The sequence below is a fragment of the Meles meles genome, chromosome 7 (assembly GCF_922984935.1).
Source record: "Meles meles chromosome 7, mMelMel3.1 paternal haplotype, whole genome shotgun sequence".
NCBI classification, from domain to species: Eukaryota; Metazoa; Chordata; class Mammalia; order Carnivora; family Mustelidae; genus Meles; species Meles meles.
Genome location: NC_060072.1, coordinates 128,541,060 through 128,555,008, shown reverse-complemented (window position 1 = coordinate 128,555,008; position 13,949 = coordinate 128,541,060). Strand labels below are relative to the sequence as shown.

Sequence of the window (13,949 nt, the reverse complement as noted above, 5' to 3'; positions counted from 1 at the left end):
AAGAGGGCTGGCAGTAGGTCGAAAGTGGCAAGAGGCAATCTTATCCTGACCCCTAGAATCCTGTAAGTCTTCTTTAACATAAAAAAAATTCCTTTGGAAACTTCCTTTATCTCTACTCCCCAAGATACACGTTGGCCATCATCCCCCAAGCATATGACCACCTACAGATATAATCTGAAGTCTCATGACTGAGTTTCTACTAAACAGTAATAAAGGACATTTTCCTAATGATAGCTAGTTCCCGCAGGGTCCTGGAAACCTTGTTTCCAAAATACCTGGGTGGCTTAGGCTCTTCCCCCTCCCCTCCCAACTTGAAAGTATATAATGGGCCACTCCTCATGACAGCCCAAGCCCCCCATGCAGCTTTCTGCCCATGGGTCCTGTCCCTGTCCTTTAATAAAACCACCTTTTAGCACCCAGTTATCTTAAGAATTCTCTTCTTGGCCATCGGCTTCAAACCCTAACATCTTTTCCTACATCATTTATTGTTCCTGTTTATCCCAAACTCTGTCTTCGCATTCTATTTTGACTCCAAAGCACGGAGGTTGGTTTTCGACACCCTAAGAACCTAATGATGATCTGATTTCTTATTTGTACAAAGATAAAACTATGGTAACTATTTGGTTTGGACATTATCTGCCATATGGACTTCCTAGGAAACAAGTCAAAAAGAGATGGGTAAGAAAAAGAGCTTTCTGGTTTCTTGTCAGTATACCGGAGTCTGGGTCTCTGGCCTAGCCTATCCCAAAAACCCAGTTGTATCCCTGACTTCCCTGGGCTCCATTAGAACCCACAATAGGACCTTACTCTTGTAATAAATTCCCATCACTTTGTTAGCTTAGGTAGGTTTCTATTACTTGCAACAGATTGTTAAGACATATTTTTATCTTTAAAGGAAACCACTGGGTGCGTGTCATATTGGAAAAGTAATTATTTATTATGACAAAAATAAAACTGTTGACTGAAAACAAATGAATGTTACACTGTATTGCACCATGATTGCAAATGAGCCAAAACCTGTCTAAAAGATGAACATTCCAGAGCAAACAGCATCCTTTTTACTTGTGTGAGTAGGCATGCAAGCAACTCATTATAACATAATTGCAGAAATAAAGAAATCCGTAAGTACCAGCAACCTAACCTTGACATATAAAAGCATTTTATGACAGTAACAAAGCTAATAAAAAATTTAAAACATGTCTTTAAACAGCCCCACCATTAGTAGAACATGCTTTGAACCATTTTCAAGAAGTGATGATGTAAATGCATTAAGTAATTGGTTTGCTCTTTTTATTTTATTAATGCTATATATTAGACCAATAGCACACATTTCAGTTGCTTGGTTGGGGTTAAGAAGCACAGTTTGTGGCATGAAAAACATTCTTTTTTCCCTTCTATGCAATACCAAGGGACCCACAGAGAGATCCAATTCCTAATTTTGTCCGTGTTAACACCATCTATTTTGACCAAGCTGATTAGCAAAGATACTGTTACAGCTTTTGTAGAAAGCCTAAAGCTTGATGGATAACAACAGTTTGTATTTAAGCCTTAAGAAATGAACATAAATATAAATACACTTTAAAATAGTTTTACATTCTGAGGCAAGAAGTCTATTTTACAGGGCCTGCTGTTTCCTCTTTCATGCTCTAGAGCACCAATTTGTGTGAAGATGGCAATGTGTGATTATAACCATTATATTCTGCTTAGGAGAAATCCAGGGACAAGGCTGTAATAGCTTTAAGTTTTTGTTTCTTTTCTTTTTTAAAAACCATACTCTGCAACAGATAAATAAGGTAAAATGGAATACTATCACATAATTGGAAAAAATCATAACCATCATTTTATAATTCACGCTTTCAATGAAATAGCAGCTAAACTTTTTTTTAATTGAAATTAAAAATTTCATAACTACACTGAACAGTTTACTCCAAGAGAATAAAAGAGGGGCTTGCCGAGTCCCTGAACGTCCTGAGGGAAAACACAAGAGGATTAAAATAATCACTTCTGAATAGGGATAAAATATGCAAAGAAATTAGGCACCACCAAGATCAAATGATAGTCATCTGACATCCTCCCAACACGTAATGAAATATGGTCGCAACATAATATAATTGATCAGCTTTTAGGGTTCTTCCTTGCCTTATTCGGTTTTTAATGAAATGAATTAAGTATTGACTGAGCACTTGCCTGTGTGCTTTAATGAAGGCAGTACGTGAATCTGCTATACCATGCCAGCCCTGCCAGCGGCAACCAAGAATAAAACGAAAATCTCTAAAGAATGCTATCCCTTACATGTGAATTTTGCATATTTCAAATACAGTTGGCGTGAAGGGGGAGTATTTATGGGTGTAACATCCCACAAGCTTGAGCAAAGCACCTTATGGACTGAAAAATGAGGTAACTTCTTAATTAAGATTTGACAAGTTTGTGCAAGAGAACACTTCCATTCTTCTAGAACTCTGTCATCTATTCCAAAAGATATGTACGGCACATTTTATTACTTCTCCATTTCTAGGAGACGATGGAGATTACCAATTTAAGAAAAAAGTTAAAAAGATGTGACTGACAACACTAACAAATTCTAAAAACCTGATCAGTCTTTGGTCGTTTGGCCACTTTAAAAGTAAGATATCTAGCTCTACAGTAAAGAGACTGTACTTTCTAGCAATTTTAAGTGCCTCAAATGAGGGAAATTCACTGTTTTCATTCACATTTTCTCTTACTTAATATCCTTTTGAAGGTTTTTCTACCTCATGTTTATCTTTACTACCAACTGCTTCTACCTTCGTTTCTAGGTATGACTCTATACCCCAAATTAACCTTTTCCAAACATTTTACCAAATCATATACATTTAAAAGTGATTTTGGATCTGTTGAACACAGTATTTTTTCTACTTTAAATGGAGATTTTTTTTTTTTTTTTTTTTTTTTTAAATCCATCTTCTCTATTTACTTTTGGCTACCTGGAATTCTTTCAAAAATACTTTCTGGGAACCTTGGATTTCAGGCTTCACAGTAATGCTGAATGAGTAAGGACGAGACATTACTGAAGGAACCAACCTTGAATAAGTAGTAAACTACTCTCAGATTTACAGAGACGTTTGTAAAATATTGACAGCCTGGCTACACTCTCGTTTCAATACTGAAAAGTCAAACAGAACTGGGAGTTTGGGGAAGCATCTAACGCCAATAGACTGAACAAACTGACCACTTCTAATTAATAAAAGCCAGGAAAATAGGCAAGATAATCTCTGAAAGAGAGTACTTTAAACACAACATTGGTGTTTTATTATCAGCAGCTTAAAATAATTTTCTTAGCAATATGGCTTATTTTCTCTTCTGCATTATCATTAGCTCTTAGCTCAATTTAAGCTGAGTAGCAGTTACTAGTTGATACTTTGTTTTCTTATTTGATTGTATTCATGAGCTAAATGAAATGAAAATGAGGTGGGAATCAAAGAAAAGATAAAAGTGAATTTAATTTTGTATTACATGTTCCTTCCTAGTATTTTTAGTTTGGGGACTTTAATGTAGTATCTAAGGAATTAGCTTTAAAACCAAGATAATGGAGTTCTAGTTGGCTTAAGTTTCTCAATACCAGAGAAAACAAAAAGGCTGTGAACAGTAACCATCTAAGGTCAACTAGACAATTGATGGCCAAATCAAGATTCAAATCCACCTCTTTCGACAGCCAGCACAGTATTCTATTAGGTCCAAGTTAACAGACTACATCTTGAAGTGACTTTATCCCAACAAAACATAAAAGATCCTCTTTTAGAATTGAACTGAATATAAAATATTTTAGATCCAAAGTCACAGAGAAAACTTTAGACTCGGGAAGTTGGTCTTCAAACATAAATGTCAATGGAATTTACCCATCCACAGGCATAATACCACTACACTTATCTACTGATATAGTTTTACATAGCTAAGAATTAAATGAGTGCTAGTCACAAGCAATCCCATGTCTAAATTTGTCCTAAGATACTACACCAAAAAGATTTTTTAAAAATATAAAGATTTATTGATTTCTTTAAAATCTTCTTTGCTGACTCCCTATAGCTCTTCAGAGACTATTGTTTACAGCACTGCCTATATCACTCACCATTTCATAGGAAAATAATTTTCTCTTTATGCTATAGAAAATAAAAGTTAATTTATGCTTAAACAAAATGACTTTGGCTATAAGGGTAAGTGCCCATTTAAAAATTATTTTTAACAATAAAACTTGAATTTATTATCTTTCTTCTAAGGAATACAGAATAAAATTATACCTTGAAGCACACCTAACACAGAACCTAAAAGCAAAAATTACATATTTAACCATGAGTTTTCCAATAGATTATATATCTATATATTATTTCAGATTTTAAGGAATTAAATTACACTAAGAATACAAATTATGTACTATATTCCCATATAAAGGGGCCTGTTAATTCTAAGAGTTCCCAAATGCACTGCAATAACAACAGTGGGTTTAAACATGAAGAATGTAACATGCTCAAAATGGAGAAAAATAACGTATTTGGGTGGCAGTTACATTTCAGTTCTAATAAAATATTTAAACTTTCATTGCTTCATCCTCAAAATAAAAATAACATCTAGAATAATCTCCTAAAAGTAATGTGGGTGGGTTCCCTGCTTTCTACTTTGCTAGGCAATTGAAGGGTTGGTGGGGAGGTGAATCTTGAATTATTTCATTGTCAAGTTAATCAGCTGTTAATCTGACTTCTAAAGAACAGGCATAGTACAAAACTGAGAACTCATCTCAAAATGTGAATAAAGGCACTAATTACAAATTTACATTTTTTATCAAACAATATTTTATAGTTGATTGACAATGAATGTCCTAATCAATGCTTTAGTATGAGGTACCCGCTTGGATCAAACAAAACATTCTCTTGGAGTAAAGGATAATCAGTTTTCTTATCAATGTAACAGGAAAGCTCTAAAGAGAACCTATAAAAACACCTTTAAAAAGTCTTACATGAATTTTCTATTTAAACTTTTCCCAATCACTGCCACAAAAACTAGTGGGATATCGATTTCATTTTCAATGTAGCTAACATAAACCGTTTCTAATCCCAAACTAACAAAATGCTTTTTTAAAAAATTTAGAAAATAAAATAAATTGTATTTAAAAAATTAAATAGTAAACTTGAATCTATACTAGTAGTTGTTTGACAAAATACAATCAACTATTAAAAACACTTTCAATATAATGCTGATGTGGTAATATAAAAAAATAATCATATAATTTGATAGAAGAAAACTGAGCCAACCAATCTTACTAGATACAAAAGATAAATTTCGTAATAAGGATGGACACAGGGGTATAAATACGTTTTCTCAGGATGGAGCTAAGAGAATTATCCTCAGTATTTATGGCTGAACTCTACAACCAAGACAGAAATTCTGGCAAAGTGTGCTTTAGGTAAATGGTTGTCTTCATAATTCTTCCTGCTCCCTGCCCCCAAGCACGTAACACAAAGCATCCATATTGATTTATGTTTGCTTTTTCTCTCATGTTCTAGATTATGGATTTTATTAAAAACAAAATTTACCCTCTGCCTGCTATAGAATCACTAAGAAAAAGGTTCAAAACAAGGTTAATAGACCACTAGTTCCCAAAGTCCAGAAGGCTTTCCTCTGGCCATTTTTCAGTTCTAGGGTGTGCTACCACTAAAGAGAAAGAAAATATTACCACATTCAACTAAATTAGACGAAATATAATAAATCAAGTATACCTGAAAACAGAGCAAAAGTAAAACCAATTTACAATAAAAATATTAAAATTAAAATACCACTTTTGAACAGGTATTTTGATATTCTTATGAACACTGAATCCTATTTTTGACCCAAATGAAAAAAAATACTGCAAAAACGAATTATTGTTCTCTAAGTATGCATTTTATCCCTTTCATTATAGCAAAATCACACATTTGAAATAAAGGATCAAAATTATATTTGTCCTCCCTCTAAAGTATGCACTATTTATATTACTGTTCACATTAGACAACTGCCTTGAAACTTTTCAATGATATGTAATAAACTTCTGATAGAATATGACTTTTTCTTCCTATTTTTTAATTTATAAGATGTTAGTGTTAACTTTCAGTCTCCTAGTAATACTTTAAAAGCTAGGATTAAATTCAGCAGTTTCCTGTAACCCAGCAAAAGACTTTAGAACATCACGTTCTATAAAGATAGCAACTGTTTTAAGCCTATTACACTATAACCTCAGATAGATTTAAGGAAAAGTCATATGGTTTTCTAAGTATAATATACTGCTGGTGGTAGAAACACTGCAAATTCACACACAATTTCAAATTCTTAAGAAATGAAATGTTTATACTCTGCTTTAGCTATTGCCCAAAGCAGATGTGCTCTCCCTTGCAAATGGAATAGTTGAACTTTTTGCTGATAATAAAAGTTGCTTATAATTGATAGTAAAATATATTCCAAGTATCTTGTTTTGATAGTAGTGCTGGTATGCTTTAATAATTTCCGGTAGTTAATGCATGTGTTGAATATCATGACATTTTTAAAATATCAGATTTATCAAAATATTTACCATCAAAGTTGGGCTTTCAAATATTTTTCCTTGATTAGCTTTTAGTCAAAACTAATCTCGTATTGGAGGCAAAAAAGTGAATTTAATTCTTTTAGATAAACAGCCTACTTAATTTCCATGCTAACAGTAAGTTAAAATTATTCCATGACTTGCAATAATATGGGAGAAATTAACTTAAAGGCAGTTCTCATGATGGTCAGTCTTCCGGAAGTATCTTCTAGGCAGATTTCTTTCTCTATAGTAAGTTCTGTTCAAAAGGTAAGTGGTTTGAAGAGGGAGCAAATATTTAGTGCTGGTTAAGTTTGCAAGCAGAACCTGGTGATTTCCACTACTACCGTGTCAAACCAGTAATTATCTGGTAGGGAAAGGGGGTGGTCAAGAAATGAAAGAAATTGGTCATTAAAGTTATTACAATACTTCAGGAAACATTAAACATATGACAAACATTTCTTACAAGGCAGTCATTGAATAGTTAGAATCAGCAGTCAGAAGAATTATGTTGCTGAAAACATAGTTACACATTATGTTCATCCAACTGAAGATTAGTGCATTAAAAAAAAGTTAAGAAAAAATCTTTTATGTTCCAGTTCAGCTGCACTTGATTCAAGTGTTGCTCATAGAGGTTTGTGTTGTTATAAATTAAACATGCTGCTGCCTTAGCAGCCAAAGGTACTAGGAAAATGTTCATGTCACAGAATAAATAGAGCAGTCTCTTTTCAAGCAAAAAGTTATCTCACACCGATCCGGGAGGTCATCCACTCTAGACCTTGGCATAACCTGAAACAAAAGACAGAAGTATTTTCAAAATGGAAATACTTACAATTGAAAGCATACTTATTATTTTTAAGTCTTACCCAAATGTTGATACTGTGGTAATGATTTATATAGGCAAGTGAAATATGTAGATAACACCATAAGTGCAATTTTTTTTTTTAAGATTTTATTTTATTTATTTGACAGACAGAGATCACAAGTAGGCAGAGAGGCAGGCAGAGAGAGAGAGAGGGAGAAGCAAGCTCCCTGCTGAGCAGAGAGCCCGAAGTGGGGCTCGATCCCAGGACCCTGGGATCATGACCCGAGCTGAAGGCAGAAGCTTAAACCCACTGAGCCACCCAGGTGCCCCCGTAAGTGCAATTTTTAAGTAGAAGATTCACTTAGACAAAATGATGGGATCAGATTAGTTGAGTAATTGGGAAATGGTTTCAGTCTCATCTTGATGATAACCCAGTTCTACAATCAAGATTGCAAATACTCCTCTCCCCCTTTAAGATTAAAACCGAAACCACCACCGAAAGGCAACAGCAACTCCCCCCTACGTACCTAAATTCTAAAGAATGGAATGCTTATGGCCCAGTCTTAGAAGGATAGGTCAAAAAGTCTACATGGAGCTATTTTATTACAAGCTATTTTCAATAGGAGCATAACAAAGAAGGTCATGTATATCAGGATAAATAAGCTCCTGGAAATCGACTGGATAAGTCACGTGTAACATGCTGGGTTCTCTTTGGCCTACACCATCCAAATTCAAGTTCTCAGGGAAGAATGATAAACTATAAGAAGCAGTTATCTCAAATGTTTCCTCTCTCGAAGTATGTCCCCTGAAAGAACTGATTAGAAAGGAGATGTACTCTTTGCTTTATTAAGCCTTTACAGAAAATCTGAAATTTCTTTGATGCTTCCTCTTTAATTCAGGTTAACTGTAATGCTGTAAGCAAGAAACAAAACAGCAACTAAAAATCTGGATTGTGACAGCTTCATCCAAACATTTGTTATTGACTTTTTCTGGTAAAACACTTTGTTTACATTAAAAGTCACAAAAAATGTGTCAATAACTCCGCTAAAGTATAACTTAACAACAGTAACGGACTAAAATTATCTCTACCTTAAATAACTGAGATACAATACAAAAACTATCTTTAAGAACAAAAAAGGGAACAGGATCAAAGAAGAAAAGTTGACAGAAATTTGGAAGAAGTCATAGCTGCCCTCATACCGTTTAGCACTTACCCTTCTCCTGTTAAAGCACAGCAGGACTGAATGTGCCACGGATGATCCTTAATTGAACTAAGGGTGAGGTATTTAGAGATTTCAGCTGCTGTCATGCACCCTTTCATATCCTGTTTATTTGCAAAGATAAGGACTGCAGCCTTCCGTAAATCCTGCAATCAATATGAAATATTTCTAATACAGGAAATACCACAATTCAAATTAAACTAATGCATCAGGAGGGTCAGATAAGCCTAACTGGAGAGTCATAATGAAATCCTTCTACCTTAAAAAATGATTAGGCAGTAATATTTAAATTTAAAAATTTTATTGATAGGCGCCTGGCTGGTTCAATCAGTAGACCACACAACTAACTCATTAAGAGCTTGATCAAGATCAAGATCAACTTGGGTTGTGAGTTCAAGACCCACAGTGGGCCTAAAGCTTACTTAAAAAATAAAAACTAAAAAAAATAAAAGCTGTACTGAAATGAAAATGAATTTCCTTAAATAACAGTGATTTAATGATTGACTTTAACAAAGATAGGCTTATTAACATAAGCTAGATAATCAAAAGTTATTTTATATTGTTGGGCCAAAAGTAAAATAAACATGCATCTTAAACACTGATTTAAAACTCTATGAGCAATAATACTCTAATGGGCAAATATGGTAATATGTTACCAAATACTACAGAATTTCTCCAAATTTAAAGAGGAGGACTGAGGGTAAGAGCTGGGTAGTACTTATCTTACTTACTAATATTGATATAGACTAACTGTATTTCATTAATGTTCACTGTAGAACTGTTCAAACTATCAAAATCTAGAAGTAACCTAAATGTTCATTAATAAAGAACAGATAAAAAAAAAAGGAGAAGAAGATGATAGATCAACCGTGGTTTAATCATACACTAGGACTCTACAGAGTTGTCAGAAAGAATGAACAAAAATTATGTACGGACATGGATAATCAAAATGTTGTGCAAAAAGACCCAAAACTGAGTTATATGGGGGAAAAAAAAATCTTGATCATTATATAAGATTTTATGAACAAGGAAAGTAATATTTTGTACAACTGACAAATAAAAGTGTAGGGAAAGTATGAAAATATACACGGGATTGATAATCACTACTTTTAAGCTAATGTAATTCTTTCAGAATCCTTTGACAGAAAGGAAGAAAATGAGATTGGGAGGTCGCATAGGAAATTTCATCTTACACTGAACGGCTGATGGGCAAATGTGTTTTATTTTCTAAGTCTTTTTTATATCTGAAATAGAATTAAGTGATCTCAGACTATTCACTAAAGACTTTTTGGTTATAAACTCTTGGGGGGAAAAACACTTAAATTTTTGTCTTTCTTGCTTTAATTTATCAGTCTCTTTAAGGCAAGAATAAGTGGCTTAAATTTTGAGAAATCTTGTCAGTAACAGTAACCGTCTACAAATGAATGTGTTGAGCTTTTCCAAGTTTGAAAATGTAATGAAACTATGAAACTTTTTGATGTTAAGACTTTCATCAAAATACAAAATTCTGTTAATGATGAAATAACCAACTGCAAAGCCCATAATCTTTGTAAAAAAGCACAACCAGTATACAGATACCTTACTCTATGGTTTATGTTTGCTTTCAAAATTTACCTCATGAGCCAACATTCTGTATAGTTCTTCTTTTGTAATGGCTAGTCGTTCCCTGTCAATGCTATCAACAACAAGAATGATGAACTAGAAGACAACCAAAAAGAAAGAAAATTGAATGAAACCTTATGCAAAACTACTCTCAGTGAGAGTACTTTCTTCACAATACATCATCATTACCATAAAATGCTCTACTGCTTTTTCATCATAAGGAGTTTATATTCTACTGTAAAATCCAAATGTTAATAAGAAAATAACTCATAATCTCAACAGATAAAAGCTATGTCCGAGGTTTTTAAAAAGGTGATCTCTTAAAACATCATACTCGGTAACATGAAGATTTATTTGTAAATGCAGGTAACAAAAAATAAATTTCAAAGAGAAAGTCACAGTAATTTAAATAACTTTTTTTTTCTTGTTTCTTAATAGGTTTTTTTTTTAATATTTATTTTTATTTGTTTATTTACAGCATAACAGTGTTCATTGTTTTGGCATCCACCTAGTGCTCCATGCAGTACGTGCCCTCCCTATTACCCATCACCTGGTTCCTCAACCTCCCACCCCCCCACCCCCCTGCCGCCCCTTCATAACCCTCTGGATAAGGAAGATGTGGTCCATATACACAATGGAGTATTATGCCTCCATCAGAAAGGACGAATACCCAACTTTTGTAGCAACATGGACGGGACTGGAAGAAATTATGCTGAGCGAAATAAGTCAAGCAGAGAGAGTCAAGTATCATATGGTCTCACTTATTTGTAGAGCATAACAAATAACATGGAGGACATGGGGAGATGGAGAGGAAAGGGAATTGAGGGAAACTGGAAGGGGAGATGAACCATGAGAGACTATGGACTCTGAAAATTTAAATAACTTTTACTAAAACTTGAAAATACTCTACGACTGCTCATTTGGCAATCAGTAATTATTTATGTTTCAGACAGTCTCCCGCCCACTAGAAACGAGCATGCACGTTTGAAAGAAAAAGAGAAGCAAATTTAGAAAAAAAAAACAACCGATGAACAAGCGTTTTAACACAACAAGATCAACAATAAGAGCCGCAGAAAAAAGGTGCTACATAGAAACATACCTATTCAGGGGTTAGTATGCTAGAGGGGATGGAGCTGAAACTAAAGAGGGGCAAGCACAGAGGACTGGAGAAAGCGGCTGGTAAGAAAGGTGGGTCTTACACATTAGAAATAAAAGGATCTTTGGTAAGAAAAATAAGAAGATATAGTGCCAAGGGCCCCTAATTGAATATCTCAGAAGAAAAAGTGAAGAAGTGAGATGAAGCAAAGCTAAGGCTGTAACAGAGGAATGATGCAGAATAAACGGAGAGGGGGAGGGTGACACCAGATTGCTCAGGAAGAGACAAGGAGAGTGATCTGCATATACAACGTGAAGGGCTTCCCAGGGGATAAAAGGGAAGAGACTAGAAGGAAGAAATGTAAAAACCATGGCAAAATGAGCAGGGACAGAATACGGGGAAGTGACGCTAATGACAGAAGTTGTCAGGAATCGGCCAACAGCTGAACTCCTTGCATTATGACGGAGACCTTCAGCTTTTGGAGGTCTCAAGGTAAGGAATTTAAGGTGACGAGGGTGAACAAAGCCATCAGGGAAACACCACACAGACAGGATGCCCACCTGGCATCTAAAATCGCACTGCTAGGTGCTACGCTGGCGTGATGCGGGAAAGGCCAGAGGGTCTTTGTGTAGCAATTTTGAAATTCTTACAGAAAGAGTTTATTAAAGAAACATTCCATACAAGTGGTGTCATTAATAACATATTTCTTTCTGGACCACCAACTCTAATCTATTCATGAGAGCTGCGGCTCTCCTCACACCTGCAGTCACACCTGTAGTCACACACGCGGAGCACTGCCACCTAAACACAGGTGAACAGCATGGGGCTGACTGAACAGATCCTCTTCAACGAGATTTTTTTTAACTGTGTAGCCAGTGCTGTACATGCCTTTTCTCTTACGATTTTCTGAATAACATTCTTTTCTCTAGCTTACTTTATGGTCAGAATACAGCATATAGTCTGTACAAGATACAAAATATGTGTTAATCCACTCTATGTTATCGGTAAGGCTTCTGGTCAACAGCAGGCCATCAGTCAAGTTTTGGGGGAGTCAAATCATACACGGATTTTGGATTGTGCAAGTGGGTCAGTGTCCCTACCCCCCGCATTGTTCAAGGGGCACCTGCAGTCATAACAGATTGTTTATCTCTTACTTTCTAATGTGTTTTCATTTCAGAATGTTATTTTATGATAGAAGTATGTATTAAGCTCATTCTTTGCCTTTTAATACATATTTCTAACATAAAATAACATTCCATGAACAGACACTTCTCCAAAGAAGACATACAAATGGCTAGCCGACACATGAAAAAATGTTCATCATCACCATCAGGGAGATTCAAATCAAAATCACATTGAGATACCACCTTACGCCAGACAGAATGGCCAAAATTAACAGCACAGGAAACAACATGTGTTGGAGAGGATGTGGAGAAAGGGGAACCCTCTTCCACTGTTGGTGGGAACGCAAGTTGGTGCAGCCACTTTGGAAGACAGTGTGGAGATTCCTCAAAAATTAAAAACAGACCTACCCTACAACCCTGCAATCGCACTACAGGGTATTTACCCCAAAGATACAGATGTAGTGAAAAGAAGGGCCATATTACCCCAATGCTCAATAGCAGCAGCAATGGCCACAACTGCCAAACCGTGAAAAGAGCTAAGATGCCCTTCAACAAACGAATGGATAAAGAAGATAGAGTCTATATATACAATGCAATATTACACAGTCATTAGAAAGCATGAATACCCAACTTTTGCATCAACATGGATGGAACTGGGGGAGATTATGCTGAGTGAAATAAGTCAAGCAGAGAGTCAGTTATCATATGGTTTCACTTACTTGTGGAACATAAGGAATAACATGAAGGACATTAGGAGAAGGAAAGGAAAAGTGAACTGGGGTAAGCTGGAGGGGGAGACAAACCATGAGAGACTGTGGACTCTGAGAAACAAACTGAGGGTTTTGGAGGGGTAGAGGTGAGCTTGGTGGTGGGTACTAAGGAGGGCACGTATTGCATGGAGCACTGGGTATGGTGCATAAAAATGAATCTTGGAACACTGAAAAAAATAAAATAAAAAAAAGATATATATATATTAAGCTAATCCATAACCATATTTGCCAACCATCCTATCTTCCCCTGCAAATAAAAAGAATTGAGTGCTGCCACCACTGCTAAAAATCTATGATATGCCATTTGGTTTTGACAGTCACAAACTGCATTGAAATATATCCACACAAATACTCATGTGATTGCAATATCATCTCAAGGATTTATCTTAAAAAAGAGTCATTCAACAAAACTTCCTTGCATTTCCCACCTCCTCAGCACATCCCCTTCAAAACACCCACTCAATTTTTAATAGGCTTCATTTTAGAAAAAAAATATTGGTTAGATATACCTGTTTGTAAAGAGAAATTATGGATGCAACTGTACATCAGTGTACTCAAAGATAAATCTCTCAATAGCACTGCACTGGTTTAAAAAAAAATCTGCCTCCAACAAGAAATAAAAACAGAAATAGAAGCTAGTCCACACTGTTTCCCAGGTTGGGTTTGATGTAGTAAAATAATGAAATAACTGACAGAGAATTTGGGGGAGGAAGGGACTATAAATTCATTTTTTTAAAACTAAAATATAATCTCACCAAAGATTTGAATTT

General features: G+C 35.1%; 1 protein-coding gene across 1 annotated transcript in view; it reads right to left on the bottom strand.

The window, feature by feature from the left end:
• Window positions 1-926: 926 nt before the first annotated feature.
• The window catches only part of ARL5B (ADP ribosylation factor like GTPase 5B), a 29,119-nt gene continuing 16,096 nt past the window's right edge, over window positions 927-13,949 (bottom strand). Inside the window, exons 4-6 of the mRNA XM_046012796.1 lie at window positions 10,202-10,285; window positions 8,582-8,733; window positions 927-7,351 (exon numbers count right to left, since the gene is read on the bottom strand). Coding sequence (XP_045868752.1) covers window positions 7,303-7,351; window positions 8,582-8,733; window positions 10,202-10,285 — 285 coding nt within the window. The 3' untranslated portion in view covers window positions 927-7,302. The remainder of the gene's footprint in view (window positions 7,352-8,581; window positions 8,734-10,201; window positions 10,286-13,949) is intronic.